Source organism: Festucalex cinctus, chromosome 18 (assembly GCF_051991245.1).
Source record: "Festucalex cinctus isolate MCC-2025b chromosome 18, RoL_Fcin_1.0, whole genome shotgun sequence".
NCBI classification, from domain to species: domain Eukaryota; kingdom Metazoa; phylum Chordata; class Actinopteri; order Syngnathiformes; family Syngnathidae; genus Festucalex; species Festucalex cinctus.
In genome coordinates, this window is record NC_135428.1 from 16,187,698 (window position 1) to 16,212,487 (window position 24,790).

Genomic DNA, 24,790 nt, shown 5'->3' on the forward strand with positions numbered 1-24,790 from the left:
CCACATAATGTTATGAAGAGAAATTGTGTTTAGTCCTAAAAATTGTACAAATAATTTGTGCTTTTGCATCTTTAGAAAAATGCCACAGTATATAAACCAATTTATTTGTAATATGGCAGTAGGGCTACATTATAAGTTTGGGAATTTTTCATTTTAGTTAGTTTTAATTAGTTTTCAGGGTGGTTCTGTTAGTTTTTATTAGTTTAGTTCTTTAAAAAAAATGCTTAGTTTTAGTTTAGTTTGTTAGTTTCAGTATTAGTTTTTTTTTTTTTTTTTAAATGTGTATTACTTGTGCGCAATATTTAAAAAACAAACAAACATGGGAGCGACGTCATCTGAAGGTGCTTTTCTATTGGCTGCTGCTAGATGACACTTCTGTGTGACATACTTTCAAACGTCATTATTCCAGTTTATATCAGAATAAATCTACTAAAATAAAAAAAAATAAAAAATACAAATAAAAAATTTAAAGTCATCCCCAAAGGCTCATGCATTAAATTATTTACCAAAGACTAAAACGAAGGACGTTTGCTATAATTATGGTTAGTTTTGTAAATATAATATGTAGTTTCAGTTGGTTTTCGTTTTTTAAAAAACATTTTCGTTTTTATTTTATTTCGGTAACATTTTTTTTTCAATTTTAGTTTTAGTTTTTTTCATTAGCTTTAGTTAACTAAAATAACCTTTAATGGCACCTGTTTTTCAGTACCCTCCCTTCTGACTTTGACCATCTCCAAACATTTTTGTTTTGTTTATTTTATTTGAACTGAATGAGTCAAATGCCATTTTTAGCATACGTCGCGGGCCACTGAAAAATGGACGGCGGGCCGCAAATGCCCCCCGGGCCGTAGTTTGGACACCACTGCGCTAATGTGACGCAAATCCTGTACAACTTCATTTAAAAATAAATAAATCGAGAGTGGAAATAAACAACTGCAATAATGATGTACAAATGTGCACACCCTCATAACGGGGACGTTGCAGTGTTCAGAATTAACCAATCACAATTCAATCATGAAATCTGCACATAATCTGCCACGATTAAAAGTGCCTCTGATGGACCCAAAATACATTTCAGATGTAGTAGGAAAATTTTCTTTGCTTTCCAGCAGATGTTTGGAGGTTTCTGTGCCAAGTCAGAAGAAAAGAAAAAAAAATTTGAGTTTTCCATGTTATAGGTCACACAAATGTAGGGGAAAGGTTCTGAAATTATTTACTTTTACATTACATTACATTTGAGTAAGTGTGCAGATTTTTAATATCAAAAGTATCTAGCTACTATCAATTTATCTAAAAGAAGAAGACATTTTGGGTTTGTTCTTTAGTTCAAATGACATTTTACAGAGGAAATACTGATATTTAAGCTTTTTTATTTGGTATTATTTTATTTTAGTCATTCACCTGCATGCAAATAGTTCCCTCCCAGTCAGAATTGTGCATTTTATTTAGTTTTCTATTCCACATCAAAGCATAAAAGGTGATAGGTCATCTGGAGAATAATTCCCATATTTCATTTTTGATCAGATGGAGGAGAGAAAACACAAAGTGATCCCGCTATCAAGGTGAACAAACTATTTATCTTTGCCCAAAAGGCAACAAGTTGGAAAGTTCTAGATGGTAAAAAATGTACGTGGAGATACTGGATGTCATTTTCACTTAGCCCCTTTAGCCCAACAATTTTCTTTTGGCTTCATCCTTGGCTGGGTGCCACCGCTGATATATTCATAGGAAACAATAAGCGCTCCTCCGCATGCTCACAATGGGAAATCTGGGCCGGTAACCTCCCCTCTGTCACTCCCTCCCCACAAGGCTGCGCAGTATCTACACAAATGTAATCGGCGCGTCTGTATTAAAATTCATGAGGGGGAGATAAGAAGAGACTTTTCATTAGTGTGGAGTTAGCGCTTTTGGATAAAGTTGACCAATTTTTTTTTCTCCCTCCCACTCCACAAAATAACTTTCAAGGAACCTGAGTGAGGTTAAAAAGGTGAGGTCACAGGAGTAAAGTCATGGGTGGCCACCAAATTGAGGTGTTTTGGGGTGACGTCATGTGAGGTCAAAGGAATGAGGTCATCAAAGTGATGACTAAGAGTGAGGTCAGATGATAGAGGTCATCCTCCTGACTACGAAGAAAAAAATAAAATAAAATCGCTATATATTGTCCAATCATGTTTATTTTGATATTCCCCAATCTTTGTGAAGTAACTGGCATACTGCAAAAGAAATTTTTGGAAAAAAAAAAAATCATATATATTATATATTATATATATATATATATATATATATATATATATATATATATAAGCTATGATGTGTCCACTATAGAGGACTTTTTTTTTTTTTTTTTTTTTACTTAAATGCTAGGCTCAAATACAGTTAAAATGATTCAAACAATACTTTGTGTTCTCAAGAGTCTTATAGAAAACATGCTAACAACATTTAAAGCCTAAATTTGTTCAATAAAAAGTGTTATACACTATCTTTTCCTCTTCCCTAAAAAGTGCTTGCACTGAGGGAAGCCATTTTGTTTTATGATGGAATCAAAAAGGTAGCAAAGCCCCACCCCTACACATTTGGTATCATTGGAAAGCTCTGAATGTCCTCTATAGAGCACAAAAGGAGTTACTTCAATCATATGCACTAGGTGGGAGATATTCAGGTTTAAAAAGGTCCACTACAGGGGACAAATTTGAATTGCTGGTAGTCAGGAGGATACGAGTGAGAAAATGAGAATAATGTTAGAAGAGTGAAGTTTAAAGAGTGAGTTTACAAGACTGAGTTAATATTTTTTTTTAATTGCATTTTTTTGTACTGTATTTTTATGATGTTTCTAATTGCAGAAATGTAATTGTTTTCAATGTATCAGTATGAGTGTAATGAAAATTGGGTATGTGAGTATATGAGGGTGTATTATTGTTTTTGTGTATGCCTATGAATTTCATGTACATTTGCTATTGGCAAATGTATGTATGTGTTAAACTGCAATTGTATGCACTAACAGGATTACTATTATTATTGAAATGTATTAATTTACTGTGTTAATAATGAAATAAGTCAAAAGATACAAGGAATAAGGGGTAGGACTAGATAGTTTACATGTTCAAAGGGAGTAGGAAGAAGTTGAAAACCTATCACTAATGATTGCATAAGTTTCTTCTTACTTTTAATTTTTTTTGTATCTGCTACTTGTTTATATGTTTAATAAACAAACAGACTTCTAATGACTAAAAAGTAATATTGCCATTTTTTGGAAGTAAGATAGTGACGTCATACAGTAGTGACGATTTTGTTTCATCTTTGTTCAAATCTGATTACAGCCAATGAGAGCTTTGCACAAGTCACTTTAGTGATATGGTAAATATTCCTCCATCTGTTTGCATTGTTTGGCCTCGAGTCATTAGCACACTTAAAACGTCTGCTGCGCTTCGTCCAAACTAAACAAAAAGTTGCCGGTAAAATGTGCTGAGTCATGCCTGAAATGTTAGGCGCTTAGCGGAAAACAATGTTTGACGACGTGCGCAGCTCGCTAAACATGGCTGACAAATCAAAGCCATTAGTGCGAGGCGTTAAGGAGGACAATGCCTTTTGCTTTTATGTGTGTCCCCCCCCCCCCCCCTTTCCATTATCTCTATTAACATTACTGTTTTGCCCCACTCGAGTAAAAGCTTTACAGTTAAGTCATCAAATATGTTGTTGTTATAAAACTGGATGCTGCACTTTTTGGGGGGAGTACATAAAAACGAGATGAAGTGTATTAACGGTGGAAAATAAGTTGTGCAAATAAATAAACTAATTCGGAATACTCACCTCAGTGTGACACACTCTGCTACGCTAATTGAACATAGCAGCAAATTAGCAGACAAGACTGTAGGATTTTTTTAATTTTTTTAAGCAGGGTGAGAGTACAAAACCCACCCACTCAAGCTAATGCTAATGCAGTTATAGCTAATAACAGCTACACCGATGTCAGTCAAGAATGTACCGGGACTGAATTTGACAGGATGATTAGATAGCTAAACTACATTTAAAAGCTGCATTAGCTAACGTAGCTTTGAATGTACAAACATCATCAAAACTCATTTAGCTTCTAATGTATCTGTATACAGTACTTTGACGATCACTTTTCATGGCTTATATCCTGATCGGATCACTTATGTAAAGCAGGATATCATGTTGAAGTTTGTTTGCTGTGAATTTGTCACTCTAGTCTGACATTGGTTAAAGCTAGCCCCAACACAAAGCCTTCGCTAACACATTAACACTGGACCCTAAACCTAACCTTAGCATATTGTGTTAGCCTTACTGTACAGTTCTGGTTATTTCTCTTTAGACAATTTAATCAGAGTCGAGTTTGATTCCTCCCTCACACTTTAAAAAAAAAAAAAAAAAAGATTTATTTTTTATTTCTAAAGCAAGCAAAGAGTAAGAACGTGAGCATTGAAGAGCGTCAGGAGATAAGCCGAGTGACTTTTTGTGACGAAGAGAGAAGAAGAAGAAAAAAAATAGTCACATCTCGCGTGCGAACTGAGGTTTGTTATCACGTTGGAACAGTGTGTGCGGAAACGTATTGCTTTTGTGATGCCAATGCCGGCGGGAAGCATAGTTGCGCAAAAAGATATAGAATAAAGACAGTTTCCCATGCATGAAATTGGAACTGATTTTGCGATAAACGTGAGACGATTCAGGGATTAAAAAAAAAAAAAAAAGATGAAAAATAAAGTCTGTCTGGTTTGATCTCAATTGCCCAAAGTCGATAGATCTTTGGACTGTATGGCTTTTGTTTGGAAAAGAAAGAAAAAGTGTACATTTTAGTACATACATACGGTTAAACAGCAAAAATAAATAAATAAAATAAAAAAAAATAAAAAGCATTAATTTGTAACTACATTAGAAGTATGTCACAATGTGTTAAGGTCAAGTTTATCAGTCAACCACAAAAAAAAAAAAAAAAAAAAAAAAGGCTCAAAGGGCTTTCACATGTCCTAAGCTAAACCCCACAACCAGGTTAGCTCGCTAGCAAGCCAGACAGACAGAAAAACAGACGGACAGATAGATTTATGTTGTTTTAATGGCCAAGCTGACCTGACTTTCAATCCTCTAACACAAAAACAATAAATCATCAGCATCTGCGGCACGGCTGACTGGCAGCATCCGCGATCATTTTATTTGTCAGGAAAATTGATATTTTTTCCCTCCCCACGTGTCACAATGCGGCAGATTATTAATAACAAAAGAAATGCCAAGACGCACACAATATGCAGGCTTAATCCTGTTGCTCTTAGTTTTTTTTTTTTAAGGGGGAAAGCTGCTGTGTCATTGGGGGAGGTTACCGCCAGCTCTACATTCATTCTAATTAGAACAAAAAGTAAGCGACTTCAGATTTTCAATGCACCCAAAGAGATTTACGAAATGTCTTCTCGATGCAAAGCTTAATGAGGTTGAGGCTGAAACGCGGATCAGATACATCGAGTCTCGCCCCACTTCCATCCAATCAAGCCTTCTAATAAAGGTCTCCCCCTCAATAACAAGTAAGTAACTGTGCCGTTCATTTGTAACAAGACTGTCAGGTTAGTGCAATTCGCCACAGGCCTGCGACATTTCTACCTCAAGGTCGTGGATTCATTTCCTCGTTTTCCCGCGGCCCCCCCGGAGCATTGGCAATCTTTAGACGGCTGCTTTCTCAAAACTCCACCACCACGTCATGTCATCGTGCGGCTCACGCGCAGAGATTTCGCCGGTGTGGGATGACCGCTTACAGTCGCAGTCAGCGCAGTTACATTTTCAAGCCATTACAAAATTATGGGACTTCTTGCAAATGTCACTCACAATAAGCAGATATTGATTGCTTGGAAATGTCACATGCGACCTTGTGGCCGTAAACACACAAGGCAAGAAAGCAACTGCACGCTTTTTTTTTTTCTTTAAAGGCCTTTGCCTGACCTCTTGACTTGCCATTAAGTTGAGTGAATTATGATTTTATTGTATTGATATTTCAGAATGAAAAATGATTCAGATGCCTGGCAGCTAAAACCTCAACGCTGGAACAAAAAAATTCACCTAAGATAGGATGACTGACAAAAGTCAAAATGGATCTATTTAATAGTGGTCGTGGGTGTACCCTGCCTCTCTCCCCGCAAATCAGCCGGGACAGGAGCTCAGAGTTTGGGAACGTTTGCGACACAGACGCACAAGAGTGGTCCTTGAAGATCTGCAATTGTTAACTTGCAGAAAACCATCAATTAAATCCCAGAAGAGCTTGTAGAAGATTGAAGACTAGTGAACGTGTCAGCTGCGTGACGTCACTCCCGCTGCAATTTGAAAGCATGCATGAATTTTATTTATTTTTTTCACTCACTCACCCACAGAAGCTTAGTGTGTGAATGAGTGAGCGAAGAAAAAAAAAGAAAAAAAAAAAAAAAAAAAAAGGTGCGTGCTTTCAAATTGCCGCGGGAGTGACGTCACGCAGCTGACACGTTTGCCCTGCCCCGTTTATGCCACGCCACCCCCTGCCCTGCGATTGACTGGAGGGTTGTAAACACTGTCTTTCCACTGAAACATCCCGCTGTTTACAAAACAAACACAAAATGGCAAAATACAGGCTGGGGAGGTGGGGGTTAGGACGAAATTACAACAAAAGATGAACAAAAACACAGATGTGTAGACTGAGAGAAAGTTAAAGTATGTACATCCTGTATTTAAAAAGTGCATTTTCCTGAGTGAATCCGACAGACAGCCCCTTTAAATATTGCGCACAAGTAATACACATTTAAAAAAAAATAATACTAATACTGAAAATAACGAAAACTAAACATTTATTAAATAACTAAACTAATAAAAACAGAACCACCCTGAAAACTAATAAAAAGTAACAAAAATGAAAAATTCCAAAACTATAATAACCCTACTACCATATTACAAATAAAATGGTTTATATACTGTAGCATTTTTCTAAATATGTAAAAGCACAAATACATTATTTGTACAATTTTTAGGACTAAACAATTTCTCTTCATAACATTATGTGGCCCTTGCGTCCTTCCGATTTTCTGTATGTGGCCCTCAAATGAAAAAGTTTGGACACCCCTGGTCTAAAGGGTATGATCACGTAGTGAATGTTTGCTTCCTTTGACTAGTTAAGAGGGGCGCGTAATACACAAATCGAGCGGGACTGAGGTCTTGGAAGAACTTGCCACTTTTTGGAGGTCATATCTGAGGCACGACAAGGCTGACCCTGAACAGGATAAGATTGTAGAAAAAAAGGGGACGATCAAAGAAGCTTCAGCAGACTAGTTTGGATTCCCATTTAGAAGATTCAAGTACAGGGAGTCCTTGAGTTAATGCGCACTCGTCCTAAGGCATTTCGTCTTTGTAACATTTACGCTCGGTCCGCCATTTTGGCTCCTTGTCCACCATATAGCCCACAGTGTTTTCCCCTCCGCTATTTAGCCCTTAGCTAGTGCTAGCACTTGTGGGAGTGAGTATCTTTGGCTTCTTCTGCCTCTTTTTTTTTTTTTTTCCCCCCACATCAAGGGCCCAAAGAAGAAAGTTACGTCTATCAATGTTGGTCAAGCCAAAAGAAAAGCAATTACCATGGAAACGAAGCTAATTTTAATGTATTTTAGATTTTTATGTAAATTATTTTAATGTAAATATTGAGTTTAATGAGGAAAATTCAAAATTTTTTCAAGGTCGAAATTCAGGTTACATCACTAGTGTAGGAATGGAACTCCGACGTAACTCGAGGACTCGCTATAATCCAAGACCTGGACCAACCAAATCTAAAAGGAACAGTATGCGGATGGGGAGCATTGATGGATTCAGACAAAGTGTGTGAAACTGGTGGTATGAAAACAAGCATCCATAAGGTCCAACAATCAAAGTCGACACTATACGACATGCTGGCGACATTTTTGTTATTGTAAGTGGTACAATTAGAACAGGTGCTGCTTTAAAAGAAGAAGTCGCCACGTTATAATGCATAGTCAGCGCACCAGGGCATGGAGTCATCATCCCATGGTGGGGGGGTTGCTCACCTAGGTGGATCTGCTTTTGTCTGCTTGTCGGCGCGTGAAAAGGCCGCAGCAGGTGCAAGATAGAGCAACTATTCGGCAACTCAAATTATGCTAATAAGTGTGCCTCGCGCTTCCAAGATAGCAGAAGTCGTCGGCGACACGGGCAGAGCGCTCATTATCTGCTAAATTACCCAAGATCCTTTGGGAGGAACAGGCTGGGGAGATGTGGGGGGGTGACATTTGATAACCGCAGCTTTGATTCCGGCGTGAAAATGTCCTGACGGGATCGGATTTGATTGGTGGATGATGAACCCAGACGGAATCTCGACGCTTAACGCTGTACTCGCTGCTTAAATGTCAACAATCGACTTCATTCAAGGAGGAAGGGGCGATATGATCAGCCTTTGATAAAGCTATTTAATTTTTTAAAATTTCAGTTATATTTCAATCAACCAATCGGTTGATTGCATTTTATTCCTTATTGCACACTACAGCTTCCACAACAGGCACAGATTCATCAGATTCTCATTATTTCTTCTAATAAAATTCAGCCAAAGTCAAATCAAAAAGGGCTCAAATCGTACATCACATATCCTATAATGACATCATCATCATCATCCCGCACCCAGAACCTGAAAAGTTCAAGTGCATTTTGATCTGAACAAATGTCGATTTTCTTTGTTTTTTAGCAGGGAGGCTGTCATTTAAAGATTTACAGTGGAATCCGTTGATATTTTTCTCAAGAATGAAAACCTTTCAGCCGCATTTTGAGGTTTGCCAGCAGGCCAAGCCAAGGTGACACCTCGCTATCGACACGGCCAGCCACAAATACTCGAAAGAGGCGCCCACGCAGATCCGCTGAAGCGTCTTGCGTGACATGTGATATGCCATGAAAATATAGAAAGAAGGGAGGGAAGACAGGATGAAGCATCCCATCATGACAGTAATCTGCACTCTGCTGCCGCGTGCCAAGTGCGAACACGCACATCACGGGCAGGTGTTGGTGCCTCACCGCTAACACGAGTCGACATATAGCAATCCATCACGCATGCGTGCATTCACCATAAGCCTGGGCAACATGGTCTAGAAATTACTTTTTCCACTCAAATCCGATTTTAATCTTTTCTCCCCCCCCCCCCCCATCACTTACAGAAAACACAAAGTTACTTCTCCTGATACCAAACAAGGTTTGAAATTAAATGAAATAATTGAAACAACCTTGGCTAGTATTGGTGCCAATTAAGAGAGTAGGCTGAGAGGTGATACATCAGGACCGAGAGACCAAAATCTTTTTCAGTTGGAAGTTATGGACTTTGGGTGGGTTGAACGTGAACAGTTAACTTTGAACTCCAACATGATGAAAATTATGAATACCTTAACATGTGATTACCTAGTGTGATTTATCAAAGTTTTGCAACAACAGTTTATTTACGTTGCTTACTATTGGTTGAAAATTGTTTTGGAGATAGAATTGTCCTTTAAAATCATGTCATAAATAAACATTCTCCCAAAGTCCATTATGTCAATAATCGGAACAGGACAAACAAAATGACCTTCTGCAACAAATCTGATGTGTTTATGGAAAAGCAGCACTGCCCCCTGATGGTCTCTGGGGGAACTGCACGAAAATATTGTTCTCGGCAAAATAAAGTTATCGGATTTGCTGACAGCAGCAATTATAAAAAAGAAAAGCAAGATAAAGAAAGACAGATTGTGTGAGAATACATATAAGTGGTACCTATCTGATTTTGTTTTCAATATTATAAGTACTGGTGCCTGCAGTGTTTACCTCAAGAAAACACGTCCTTGAAGCCGTGGTGGTCTCCTTGTCTAATGTCAGCTTTCATGAGACCAAGCAAGGACGTCTGAAGAGCACAAACAAGACATTTGTCTCCAGTTCCTCCACTCTGTCAAGTTTAAGGGGAGAATATATAAAAATGGAAAACATAAAACTTTCAAAATGAGGTTGAAGTTTCGTGTGTAAATAATAGAAATGTTTATTTGTGTGAACTGTACGTGTGTTTTGTTTTGTGCTAATTTGCCAAGCATTAGCAGAGCTTTAAAACACCACTTTCAGATCGTTTTATTGACTAAAATGTGTAGCCTTTTGAATACTTAATTACACCAAAAACGACCAAAAAAATGACTTTCCCTCCAGTACTCTGGACTTGTGTAGTAAACGTAAAATGGGCGACTTTATGTTGTCGCATTATTGTGACGAATAGTTTTTACCCCCCCACACACACAACAGCAACTGAAGAACTCTGATTTGAATCAATACTGTCGCTTTGTAGACGTTTCTAACATTATACACCCAGAAAATAAATAAAGAAAAGGCAGACGTGATCGATAACTCTGCGGCATGTCACTACTAAATTGTCGTTTCATAAGTTTATACAGCAGAGTTAAAAACACAATTTTATGTCCGTGGCGCTCTAAATTCACATGTCGTCAGGAAGCATTAAAGACATTAAAAGTAGTAGCAATTGGGGCCAAATAGTCCAATATCGTTCTGTTCTTTACCATACGGATGCGACGCCATTAAATAATAAATATGAACACAAGATGGCGGCCAGTTTACATGCATGGCTTACATCTCTGAAGTCATTAGGGCCATGCACAAAATAATTTAATGGGATTTAATGCTAAAAAAAAAAACAAAAAAAACAAACAAAAAAAAACTATCAAATCACCTACCTCAGGGTTGGGCAAACCAGTCTTCAAGGGCTGAAGTCTAGCAGGTTTTGGACATTTTGCACTCTTCCAACACAGCTGATTCCAATCAACAGGAGCGTTATGCAGAGCTTGTTGATGAGCTGAACATATATCAGCTGACCTACCTAATCAACAATGCCAGGGAGTGAACATACCTTCCCAAACCCAATAATGAAGCCAGCTTTTCCATTTTAGGATTTTATTCAGCGTCCAAATTCTTATCAGTAGACTTAAAAGGAAATAAAATGTCCTTTGTTCTTCTTTGTTTTAAATCCTTTGTACACATCCTCTTAAACAAAAATAGAACAACTATGTACAATCCACTGGTAAAAAATATACATATACAAAGCGTACGAGGCCGAAAGGGAGTCGTCTTTGTAAAAGACATAAAAAAACAGCAACAAGATGAGTGCCACTTGTACGTAAATACACACGGGACGTTATTTGTGCAGCCATCACTTTTACAGCTTATCGTGCATCCTCGTCAGCGCTTCTCATTCACGTCGCTTATTGCATCCTTGTGGGGTGGGGGGTAAAATGGAGGGCCAGGAAAATTACATGGTGATTTAAAAATTCGTGAATCCACTTTGTACAGAACAAACTCACACCTGAGAAGGGTTAATACTGACACATGGTTTGGGAATGGAGCTGTGCAAAAAAAAAAAAAAAGGAAGAAAGTGTCAAAATGGTGACTCTGTCCGTGTGTAGGATCTAACCTAGATCCTGTTGACCTAAAAAGAAAAAGGGGGGGGGGGGGGGGGGGGTTGCCTGTGAAAGGTCCAGGTGAACTACTTGGAGGTGTGATGGGGTTTATTGGAGTGTCGGGACAACCATAAGCAGACCTTAGCAGGCTAAAATAACACACATGAGGGGTCCAGGAGACCTGGAAGGCCTACTAGGGGGCCAAGAAAGCATGCCAGGGGTCTCGAGACCCACCTGGGTACCAAGTGGAGAGCCACAAGGAGTCCCTGTGACATAAAAGGAGGGGTAAAGTGACCACAAAGGACCCACAAAGGTCAAAGCTAAAAATGCACCAAGCGGACCCGTGAGGTCCAGCTGGTGATCTATTAGGGGTGTTTATATGACAAAGAATTGTGGGGACACTCACTGGGAGGGCCCCAGGAGGTCCAGGAGTGCTAAAACAGTGGGCAGGTAGACCCAAGAAACCCACAAGGGATCCTGGGAGACCCACACAGACGGTGAAGAGACCCAGGAAATTAGACAAGGCAGTTGAGACCTTTTTGTTATGGGCTGAGATAAATAAAGCAATAAAAATATCATCCCTGCCCCCCCAACACACACACACAAGCAGCATCTACACAACTACAAGAAGCAGAAGCGAGGAGCTAGCAAAGAAAATAAAAACGTATTTTGTGTAACAAAATATTCCAAAATAGTCCACAGTCTGTCATCTATACACTATCATTAATTTACGGTAAAACCAACGACAAAAAAAAAAAAAAAAAAAAAATATATATATATATATATATACACGTTTTCATTCATGTATTTATACATAATATGCAAACATGTTCAAGTCTTCCGAACGATGCTAAAGGAGTGGACGTCAGGTGGCACAGGAAGACCAATCCTTTTCTGTGCGCTGAACACGGCAGTGGAGACGCACTTCCTGTTTGGCTGCCATTAAATAAAAGGGGGTGGGGCTAGCGCTCTCATCCAATCAACACTGTAAACAAAACACTCCTTTCCCCCGTCCCCTTCGTTTGTCTGCGCTTTAAAAAAACAAAACAAAAAACAAAATAATAAGTAGTTTTTTTGCCCCTAAAAGGTCCAGGAGGTAGCACGCCGTAGCTAGCTTCAGGAGGCGGCCATTTTTTTTTATCCAAGAACAGTTAAGTGCTCCCATAAGTTGCCTTCAACTCATTCTGTCGTGGTGCAAAATAAAAATGATACAATGAGAGTTACAAGCAAACTTTTTTCTTTCTTTTCCTGGTCTGAAGACTTTCAAAAGTTTCTTGTTTTCAAGTGAAGCAGGCACGAGTTTCGGGGGGGGGTTGTCGGCAACAAAATGAGACATAAACCGGTGATAGAAAGTCCCACGCGTAATCCTGGGAGACTTCTGTCGGCCATCTTGTCGTAAGGAAAACGGGATGCTAGTTGCGAGGTGCAAAATTAAAATGATTAAAAAAAAAAGGTCAAACTTTTTTTTTCCCTCCTAGGTCAGAAGTCTTTAAAACGTTATTTCAAGGGAAATAACGATTTCAAGGGAAGCAGGCACGAGTTCCAGGAGGAGGTCAGAATTGTGCTGAGCCATCGTCCACATTCCAGACATCCACAAGTCTACACGGCGGAAACTTGTTCGTCTGCAAGACAACGAAGACAACAAAGAGGATGTCACATTTGAGGTACATTTTTTCATTTTGTGTATGGCTTTAAAAGGCGGGACTTATCCTGGTGAGTGACGTGGGTGTCGGCAGACTAAGACTATAGAAATGGCCGCCTGTTTTCTGGATGTTGCATGTTGACTAACGCGGTGTGAGTTTTGGCCATGTGTACCTCACGTACGCTTATTACGTTATTTTTTTTGCCCTCTACCATTTGTTTAACATAACAGAGCGATGATGCTAAGCCATATCAATTTGCTTATGACCAATGACGTACCGTCCTCACTGTCGGCCATGTCGCGCGTTCCCAGACGGCTGCCGGCGAGCCTCCGCGCCTCAGCCAGGCTCCCGGCGGCTCCCGGGCTCTGCAGCAGTTTGCTCCTTTGCATGGCCACGCTGTAGTCGGGCGGTTTGAGGTGGGGAGGCCTCGTGGACGGCCCCGACACCGCCGTCACCGCCACCAACACAGCGCCGCTGCTTCCATCTTTGACGTCACCCAGAGCCAGACCCTGGTAGCCTGGAGGAGTGGGAGGAGGAGCTCGGTAACGCTCGTCCTTGGTGGGGGAGGTGATGCAGTACACTGGATGGAGGCGATGGAGGAAGAAAGAACAAACAAACCAAAAAACAATAGGGAAGGGAGTGAAGGGAGGGCAACACAAGAAAAACCATGGAGAAATTAAATGGTGGTGACGACTGGGAAAACAGCATGAAGCAAAACATGACGAGAAGCAGTGAGATGAAGGATGGCAGCTCACATGTATACATTACTGCAATGAGCGCTACGTCGTTGAAACTAGGAGCTAATGTTTAGTTAGTGAGGTGCCGCTCACAATTTTTTTTTTAAAACCAGGTAACTATGCAAAAAAATCCTCAAATATTCAGTTTGCACTTTTACAAAAGTTACGCTTACACACACATTTTTAAACCTAGCTAACCAAGCTAAAACTTTTGTTCAATTAGCATTTTTAGTGCTAACAACGATGCTCAAACAAAAGTTTGATGACAAGCTAACCTCGTGACTTGATAATACTATGAGCTAAAGTTCAGCTAGCATCACAAGTTCACAACTGAGGCTAACACAAAAACACACACACAGTAATTTAATAACTTGCCACTTCCGCTAAGACTCAGTTAGCATCTATAACACAATTTACAACTGAAGTGCACAGAAACACTAATTTTTGAGAACTAGCGCTAAACAGCTAACCTTGTTAAAACTATGTACCAAAGTTTAATTCACATCTTTAGCACCAAATAAAATGAATTCTTAATTCTTAAAATTAATGTTAATTCTAAAACTACAAGCATCTTTTGCGGCAACTACCAGTGAGGCTCACATTTCGAAAACCAGCTAACTACACTTAAAAAAAAATCCATTCAGGTTGCATTTTTACAACAGTGACGCTTACGCACACATTTTCGAACTTAGCTAACAGGCTAAACCTTATTTTGTTCAATTAGCATTTTTAGTGCTAACAACGCGGCTCACACAAACATTGCTTTTTATGACGAGCTAACCTCATGACTCTTGCTAAAACTATTGCCACTTCCCCTAAGACTCAGTTAGCATCTATAACACAATTTACAATTTAAGTGCACACAAACACATATTTTTGGGAACGAGCACTAAAAGCTAAACTTGTTAAAACTATGAACCAAAGTTTAATTAGCATCTTTCGCACCAAATAAAATTAATTCTTAATTTTTTACAATTAATGTTAATTCTAAAACCACAAACTAACGTAGTTAGTATCTTTATTTGCTAACTAAACGCATTTGACAGCTACTTCACAAACCGCACTTAAAAAGTCCCACGCTAATGTTGAGTTAGCATCTTTAGCGTCAACTTCCAGTGAGGCTCACACGCTCATTTTTAAAAACCAGCTCACTACCCCAAAAAAATCCTCTAATATTCAGTTTACATTTTTAGAACAGTGACACTTACATACACATTTTCAAACCTAGCTAACAAGCTAAAACTTATTTTGTTCAATTAGCATTTTTAGCACTAACAATGAGACTCAAACACTTTTTACGACAAGCTAACCTCATGACTCTTGCTAAAACTATGAGTTAATGTTCAGTTAGCATCACACTAAATACAACTGAGGCTAAAACAAACACGCACTTACACCCAGTGTTAATTTAATAACTTGCCACTTCCGCTAAGATTTAGTTAGCATTTATAACACAATTTACAATAAGTGCATACAAACGTTCATTTTTGAGAATTAGCGCAAAATAGCTAACCTTGTTAAAACTATGAACCAAAGCATCTTTAGCACCAAATAAAATGAATTCTTAAATTTTGCAATTGTTAATTCTAACAAACTAACGTAGTTAGCATCGTTATATGCTAATTCAGTGTTTTTCAACCCTGGTCCTCAGGGCACACTATCCAGCCTGTTTTCCATGTCTCTCTATTTGCAACACAGGTGATTCCAATGTCAGCTCACTAGCAAGCTCTGGAGAAGCCTGATAACGATCCTCACCTGCGTTGGAATCGGGAGACATGGAAAACAGGCTGGATAGTGTGCCCCGAGGACCAGGGTTGGGAAACACTGCTAATTAAACAGCTACTTCACTAATGCCGCGCTAATGTTGATTTTGCATCTTTAGCACTATCATCCTTCTGAGTCCTCACCTATGAGCCCCTTCTCCGTGCTGGACGTCACCGTTTTGTAGGTGGGGTCTGTGTTCTGCGCTCCCTCCTCACTGGTGGGCGAGGCGGAGCCAGGCGGCGCCTGCTGCTGCTGCTCAGCCGCGTTCCTCCGCTTGACCGTGCCGTAATTGCCCTCATACGTATCCGACAAGGAGCCCGACGACGCCCAGCTCCGCCGCTGCTGTTTGGCCAGCTCCGAGTCGCGGGGGGCGGCGTCCGCCTCGGAAACGGAAGTGGCGCCGGCCAGCCGGTGCGTCAGCGCCAGCGGGTGCCCGTGGACGCCGTGGTCCCACGGGCGGCAGGAGGACGCGGGCAAGCTCTGGAAGGAGTCGTGCGAGTTGGACGAGCATGACGTCCAGCTGCCGCGCCCGCTGTCAGCTACGGAGTCCAAGGAAGCCAGGTCGGGCGTCAGCTCCTCCGTGGAGACGGACGACGTGAAGGCGGAGCCTCGTGTGGCGTAGCCCCGAGACGATAACGCCGCCGCCGCAGAAGAGGAAGGAGAGCTACGTCACAGGCAGGAGACAGAAAGGAATTGCTTACAGCAAACAAAAAAGTCACGAGAGTCGATCCGCATGCAAAACGACAGATAGATACAACCAAGGGACCAGTTACCAATCCATAGCAGGGAGCGTCATAGCATGCTTCATAGGGTTGGGTAACTTGGGTTTAAAAATAAAAAAGCAAAAAAACGCATAATCGATATCGAATCGATTTTCCTTTTCAAGCCTGATATCGATTCATAAAACCATGAATCGAATATTTTAATATCTTTTTCTCATAAATTTGAAAGAAAATAGAATTTTTAAGGCCATTTTTTTTTCTTAGTTTTCTTGAAATTTACTGTTTACGTGAATTGAAAAGTATTTTCTTACATTTATGAAAGAAATTTTACAAAAAACATTAAACATTTAAATAAATATTTAAATATTTACAAAATGATAACAGCTAATGGGAATTTCATAAAAAGAAAAAACCCCACCTGATTTATTGCACTTTGAGACAATTCAGAATCTTTTTAATTTATTTACAATTATTAAATTAGAATTCTGTAAATATTTTCATCTCATCTTTTTTGATTTCAATGTTTGTGTTGAGTGATTGTAACACGTGTTAAAAATTGACTTTGGAATTTGATATTTGTGGAGTTTTTAAATCATGCCCTTGACAGATATTCCATAATTAATCGAAACCGGAATGAAGTGAAGCGAATTGAATCGAATCGGGGGGAAAAACAATTGAAATTGAATCAAACTGAACTCTTGTGAATCGAAATCAAATCGATTGAGGAAATTAGAATCGAATTAAACTCGAATTAGAATAGAAACCCAGCCCTAATCCTTCCGGCTTACAGAGTAAACACCAAATACTGACTGATTGCGCTGAACTCTTTGGCCGCCAAAAACGATTAATAACGATTAGTAAAATCACGATGTATGCCGCCGTAAATGTTAATTGATGTCTACTACGTTTTTTGTTTTTTTTTCCCCTCTCAATGGGCAGTCCAATGTGTTGCGGAGGTGCTGCCCAGTCAATGGGTTGTGGAATCAAAAACACCCACTAACTATGGCCAGCAGATGGCAGCAATGTATCTCTTTTTAATGGGCTGCCGGTGTATGAAATTACAATGAAACATGATGAAATCTGATGAAATTGAATGTTTTCAAATGGTGATTACTAAAGAATGGAATAAGGTAGAAACATACTTTTTTTTCTAATGAAAGAATGGAATGCGATCATCTGATACGCACGTATATGTGGTAAAAGCACACAGCAATATTCTGTTGGCCTTGAAAGATGAGTTAAAAATTGTTTTTTTTTGGGGGGGGGGGGCGTGTGGCAGTAAACGAGTTCAGTGGACTTACCTGGTGCTGGGCTGGCTGTAGTCCACATTTAAGTGCGTGGCCGCCGCGCTCTCGGGCGTCGGCACGCCGGCCGGCACGCCGGCGGCGGGGGGCGGCGGACGCCACGGACGTCCTGGCGCCGATGCTGTTACAGCGCTCCTCCAGACCCGGAGCGGGCACCGAGTCCACGGAGCAGATGCTGGAGCGAGACGAGATCTCGCTGTGACTCGAGTCGGACAGGTTGTCCGTTTTGCCCGGGGGGAGCAGCGCGTAACCTGCACAGTGGGGTAAAAAAAAATAAGTTACATTTGAATCAAAGTGTTTTCCGTGTTTCGGTCGGGTTAGACGGGCCTACCGATGCCGTAGCATCGCAGGCTGACGGTGCTGGCTTTGGTGCTGGCGTCGCTGGTCAGAGACGACGACGAGCCCGACAGGTTCATCTGGCCCGAGCAGGTCGGGCCTTTGGCTGAAGGGCCCTTGCGCGGCGAGCCCTGCGGCGACGCGGTGGGGCTGGACGAGACGGTAGACACGGCGTCGTCCGAGGGCCTCTTGGCGCTCCACTCGTCCGCCGCCGACGAGCTGGAGGGGGGCTTCTTCACCACCTGAGGGGAGCTCAAGTCTGGAAGGAAGGAAGGAAATAGCCTGGGTCTGAATATTTGGGTGCCTAAAATTAATTAATTAATCGACAGGTAAGTGATTATCTATTATTTTGATATCTACTATTTTAATCATCCAGCCATTTTTTTTAAATTTAACATAAGGCTGCGCGATGTGGCCAAAAAATAAAATCTCGATTTTTTTTAGTCATTTAGGACGATTATGATTTTAATCGAATAAACCCAAGAAACATTTGAGTCATTTGCTTCCAAAAACGTATAATACATTCTATTTTAAATAATAGCAGTGTCCCAAAGACGTATTTATGTTATTTTTTATGTTTTTTTTTTTTTTTTTTTATTTATGCTAGAGCATACAGAAGTGCTTTGATGCAGCCTCTGAACTGAAGAGAACAGTTGAAGCGATGGTAGTTATTACAAAAACGGCCAGCCGGTGGCAACAGAGTATAAGAGATCAACCAGGGCCATATTGCAGCAAGCTGTTTTCTCCACAATTTTAAAACAGGTTCATGAATAATGATGAAACTTAGCTATATTCTAATTCTAATTGGTGCAAAACTGAACAATTAATTCGATTTATTGCCCAGCCTTAATTTAACATTATCCAAATCCTCTGATTTCAGCATATCAACAATAATTGTTCATTATTGACTATTTCTTTAGTCCTTCATGAAAGAAGATTGATTACTTTCGGTGTTTAACTCCCCAAAACAAAAACACACACACACATATATATATATATATATATATATATATATATATATATATATATATATATATATATATATATATATATATATATATATATATATATATATATATATATATATATATATATATATATATATATATATATATGTATATATTTTAAGTGTCCCAAAAGATGTAATTGTATGTTTTTTTTTGTTTTTTATGCTAGAGCATAGAGCAAGGCTTTGATGCAGCCTCTCAACTGCAAAGAACGGTTGCACAAATGGTAGTTATTACAAAAACGGCCAGCAGGTGGCAGCAGAGTATAAGAGATCAACCAGGGCTATGTTGGAAAAAAGCTCACTTACTCACAATTCTAAATAGATTTATGAAAATTGATTAAACTTAGCTACATTCTAATGCTAATTGTCGCAAAACGGAAACAGATACAAACATACTTTTTTTTTTCCTGATGAAAGAAGAGACTCTCATCTTTCTTTTGGTAGGTTCCACGTTTTTATAGCAATAGGACAGAATATTCTGTGGGCCTTGCAAAATCAGTCAAAATCCAGTCCTCCCAAAAGCCGGGAGCAAACGGGATTGCTTCTGTGAAAATGGCTGGGAGCGATTGAGTTAATCAAAAATAAGACATTTGCAAACATCTGTTTTTACTTTGGAAAACAATAACCGAATCGGTAACATCAATCCCCCCACTTTTTTTTTTTTTTAAATCTCCATACGAATACGAAATAAACAATCACTAAACAGTAATCAGGGGACACAATGATTTTGTAATACACTTCAATGAATGAAATGAAAATGAATCAGATTAGTCGATTACTTGACTGAATAATCGATAGATGAATCGCTTGTACAAATATTGGATAGTGACAGCACTTATAGCGATTCGGGTACTCACTGGGCGGGCCCACGTCCTTGGCGGAGCTCTTCTTGCGCAACGGGTTGAGCGGCACCTGCACCTGAAGCACCTGCGACACCCGATTCTGACTCTTCCCCGAAGGCAGCGGCGACCGCAGCGACACGGGCGACATGTCCGACTTGGTGGACCGCCGGTCACTCAGGTTCTTCGAAACTACAAGATTGCAAAAACAAAGAAAGTTGTAGCGTAACTGAAAATGACCCGATGCATTGTGGGAATTTTCTTCTTTTTTTCTTCTCACTGGTGGTGTAGGCGGGCTCGCACTGCAACGACATGATCTGGTGCTTGTCCTCGTCCGTTTCCACCGCCAGGTTGGACAGGTACTGCTTGACCTTGCGCGCCATCTGCGCGTCCTCGTACAGCTTCTTGGCGTTGAGCAGCGAGCTGCGGCGCACGCGCTTCTTATGACCGCCGCCCTGCACGTCCAGCATGTTGGAGTTGGTGCTGCCCTGGCTCAGGGACCTGAAAAACAACATTTGGTTACTTTCCAATGGAACATTGATTACTATTGAGTACTATTATTATAGCCAGTTGAAAAAACTATGTATATAAAATTTGTAAAAACAAAAAACATAAAAACAAACAAAAAAAAACAAATAGCAGTACTACTTATTTTTACTCAATATAATTTAAAGTCAAAACATTATAATCAAACCTATATTTATATTAAATTTATATCCGACAGATAATTTTTTTTCATATTTTTTTAAATTGATGAAAAACATTTTGTCATAAACATACAGTATTATGAAAATTAAAACACGAAAATGTAATGTAAAAAAAACAAAACATAATAAAAATAAAAAATACCGTCGTCATAGTATTAGAATAGAAATAATACGCACACAAACAGTAACATTTTTGTATAAACTTAAACATGTAAGTACTATTATCGCCAGTTGAAAAACAAAAAATACACGTTAAAAAAATAAAAAATTGCAGCATTCCTTATTTTTACTTAGAATTTAAAGTCAAAACAACATTATAATCAAACCTATATTTATTTAAAAATTTTCTAAGACAGATATTTTTTCATATTTTTTTTAAATTAATGAAAAAATTCGAAACATTTTGTCAGAAACATGCAGTCCTACAAAAATAAGAAAATATAATGTAAAAAAATATAATGAAAATATTTCAATAGAAAAAAAATACACATTTTGCAAAAACTCTAAAACAGGGCCTTGTCAAATATTAAACCATTGAAATTATGATGATTAAATAAGAAATGGGTAAAACTGTTTTTAAATATGATTTAATATATTTTGAAATATCAATAAAAAAAATGTGCAAAAAAATCTAATACTTGTGAATAAAAACAATAGAAATATACAAATAAAGGCCGATTATGCTGGTGCACCAAATGCTGCATGTTCCCAATCAAATGTCATTATCAATATTAATATTATAAATAGCACAACAAGTCCATGCATGTAGCCGCGCCATGCTGTATATACACGTCAGGAGGGTTAGGGCGATGGTGACAACTGGATACGGGGAATATTATGGGATGCAGAGTCCACGTAGCACCTTCCGACCGTTCGTTTATTAGCCTGTTAGCATTTGAAGCTACTAAAGGACTCGCACACACAACAACGGTGTGGCTCAATGGTGATGGATGGACGCTGTGAATGGAGCATGTTAATGATGCACAAGCACAGGCAAACATACACTCAAGTCAGTTTCTGAGCATGCGTTTTTTTTTGTTTTTTTTTTTTTTGGGGAGGGGGAAGCCGATGCGACAAAATGGCGCCGTGGTGGAGGGTGGGGGGACAAAAACTTACCCTAAACTCTTCCACCTCTTCTTCCTGCAAGCGAGAGGCGTGGAGATTGAAGCGTGAGGACACAAGTTGTGTTTTTTTTTTTTTTGGAAGGTTTTGGGTCATGAAAATGGAGGTGAAAGAACAAATGCAAAAATGTGGTGGGATGTGACCGCACACCAGGAGTGGGCAAACAGTTTGTGCTCAAGGGTCACTTTCAATTTTAAAAACGCACACAGGGACTGTCAATCATTTAATGAAATGGTAAACTTCTATAAATGTGTCTGAACAAAATGTCAATATTATGTTGAATTAATTCATCAATAAACTATTCAATTAAAAAAGTAGACGTATAATTTTTCATTTTATTATTTTTTTTAATTTACAATAAAACAGTTGACCAATTATTCAATTCCATAAATTTGTCATTAATATAAACTAAATAAATACTGCATTGTATATAACATCATAATTCATTTTCATGTTTTAATTTTATTATTTAGAATCAATAAACATTTAATAAATGTCATTTTTTTTATGTATTAAAATATTTATAATCATTTATTCTGGTAATGAATAACTGACATTTTTAAGGTTAATTAATCATTAATTAGATAATGAATTTAAATAATAAATACACAAAACAAGTACATTACTTTATTTGAACTGTAAAGTTAATTCTATTATGCATCAATAATTAAACAATTATTTAATAAATACAAAATGGTGAAATATTTTTATTTGACTACTATTTGTACAAATACAGGAATTATTTAATTACATAAATGAATACAAAATATATATAATAATTTACCCGTGACCTTAGTGAGCGCTATAGCATATGAACGGATGGATTTAATCGACTAAAACTGGCTAAATGAATGCAACAATCATTATAGCCCTTCTGAGATTGTAAATAATTTGCCCACACCTGCATGGCCAAAAGTATCGGGACACCCAATACAGGAAATGAAGAAAAGTCATAAGCCAAGCATCCCAATACTTTTGTCCACTCGGCCATCCACTCTTGTAGTACACCAAGAGCGTCTGTGGGGGGCAGTGTCGCTCCTCTACTGCAGACCCCCCACATGCTGACATTGTGTGACAGGGAGTGAATGAATGCGGGAGGATGAGAATTACAGTATTTCCCCCCCCACCCCTGACATGACAGGACTACAAAGATGGCTGACCGTTGCCTGAACATCAGGGCGGGGTCCATGTTGGCCGACGTCATCCGCACCACATGTCGGATCTCCTTGGCGATCATCCGCAGCTTCTCGAAGTTCACCAGGCCGTCCACCATTGAATCGTTGCCTGGTGGGATGGAGTATGGATAGCGCTTTTCATATTGATTATTGCTGTTTTTTTTGTTTTTTTTATTGATTATCACAATTTTTTATTCATTGATCATCACAGTTTATATTGCTGTATCATGATACTATGATTTGCGCAGTACCATAATATCAAATTCCTTAATAAACTGAGGTGAGCCTGATCTGCTTTTGGATTGACTCAGAGTGAAATTTAATCCGCTGAATGGAGTAAGACTTTAGCAGAAGTAAAGCTGCTTGGGTTTGCACCAAATAACAACAAAGAGGAAGTCAACACTCCAAACTCCACGCAGTTGTATGACAATTTTGTCCGAAAGGAAAAATGAACAAATAAAAACAAAACAAAATTGATTTTTCCAACAGGAAAAATGAACAAAACAAAACAAAACAGATTTGTCTGAAAAGAAAAATTAACAAATAAAAACAAAAAAACAAAAAAACAAAACAACAGATTTGTCTGAAAAGATAAATGAAAAACAAAAAACAAAAAACAGATTTGTCCAAAAGGGAAAAAATAAAAAAATAAACAAATTTGTCCGAAAAGCAAAATGAACAAATAAAAACAAAAAACAGATTTGTCCAAAAGGAAAAATAAACAAACAAAACGAAAACAAAACAGATTTGTCCAAAAGGAAAAAATAAATAAAATAAATAAACAAATAAACAGATTTGTCCGGAAAGAAAAATGAACAAATAAAAACAAAAAACAGATTTGTCCAAAAGGAAAAATAAACAAATAAAAACAAAAACAAAACAGATTTGTCCGACAGGAAAAATGAACAAAAAAACAAACAAACAAACAAACAAAAATAGATTTGTCCGGAAAAAAAAAAGAAAAGATATTTGTCCGAAAAGAAAAATGAACAAATAGAAAGAAGCGAAGCGAAGCGCACCTTCATGCAGGAAGGTGAGGTCCTTCTTGACCACGGGGAAGAGCGGGATGACGGGCGGCTGCATGCTCTGTCCGCTCAGGACGTTGCGGTACTTGGCCATGTTGCGCGAGGGGTCAAACACGTCCTGCAGGTCCCCAAAGAGTTTCTCGTACTTGCTGGGCAGCTTCTCCCACGAACCACGCAGGCGAGCCACCGGGGCCAAGTTGAGGCCGCTGAGCAGGACGCAAAATTTGCCGATTTGAGTACAACTTGTTGACGTTGGCACGTTTGGTCCCGCCCATACCTGATGATGGCGAACATGGAGTTGAAGTTCTTGCACTCCTGGCAGTGCAGGGCGATCTTGACAAAGTGCTTGACGGTCTTCATCCTCTTGAGTGCGTTGGGCTCCTTGAGGATCTCGGTGGCCACCCAGAAGGTCTCCTGGTTGATCACCTCCTCGAAGCGCTTCAGGTGGCCGCCGCCCGCCAATGCTGCGTCCAGCTTGAACAGGTCGTCCACGTACTCGGTGGATTCGATGTTCCTGAAGAGCTCAAAGTCCCGCATGGAGAGCTGGGCGGCCACCTCCATGGTGCTGAGCTGCAGTAGCGAGATGTGACTCTCGCGCAGCAGCTCCTGCGCGTCCTCGTCCGAGCACAACGTCTCCGTCTCCATGTTGTTCTTCAGGTAGTACCTGCACATATTTGGCATTTTTGACTTTTATGAATCTGAAGGCTGATAAAAGTTGGCATCTCACTGAGCGGTGAATGCTTGCGAACGTAGGGAATTTAGGCTTTTCATCAGGATTTGTAAGCTGTTCACGGACAGATTTTACTTGTTGCAAGGACATTTCAAACGTATTCAGAAAATTTTCCTACTGTCTGCGATGTTCTTCTGAAAGCATTTTCAAACCCTGACGAAAAACCCCAAATTAGCAATTACATTCGCATGCATTTGTCGCTCACCGAGATAAAGGGAACTTTTCATTTATGGATTTATTTCAATTTT

General features: G+C 39.2%; 1 protein-coding gene and 1 long non-coding RNA gene across 4 annotated transcripts in view; both read right to left on the bottom strand.

Moving 5' to 3' along the window:
- Window positions 1–10,796, bottom strand: part of LOC144006450 (uncharacterized) — a 33,667-nt gene extending 22,871 nt beyond the window's left edge. For all 3 annotated transcript variants that reach the window (XR_013279830.1, XR_013279831.1, XR_013279829.1), the window contains exons 1-2: window positions 10,710–10,796; window positions 9,802–9,919 (exon numbers count right to left, since the gene is read on the bottom strand). This is a non-coding gene — a long non-coding RNA (uncharacterized LOC144006450). The remainder of the gene's footprint in view (window positions 1–9,801; window positions 9,920–10,709) is intronic.
- Window positions 10,797–10,909: 113 nt separating this feature from the next.
- Window positions 10,910–24,790, bottom strand: part of rapgef6 (Rap guanine nucleotide exchange factor (GEF) 6) — an 86,049-nt gene continuing 72,168 nt past the window's right edge. Inside the window, 12 exon segments of the mRNA XM_077504662.1 lie at window positions 10,910–13,051; window positions 13,350–13,652; window positions 15,717–16,237; window positions 17,597–17,685; window positions 17,687–17,850; window positions 17,931–18,194; window positions 19,802–19,975; window positions 20,064–20,284; window positions 21,607–21,630; window positions 22,773–22,896; window positions 23,807–24,018; window positions 24,090–24,476. Of these exon segments, the coding sequence (XP_077360788.1) occupies window positions 13,029–13,051; window positions 13,350–13,652; window positions 15,717–16,237; window positions 17,597–17,685; window positions 17,687–17,850; window positions 17,931–18,194; window positions 19,802–19,975; window positions 20,064–20,284; window positions 21,607–21,630; window positions 22,773–22,896; window positions 23,807–24,018; window positions 24,090–24,476 (2,506 nt within the window). The 3' untranslated portion in view covers window positions 10,910–13,028.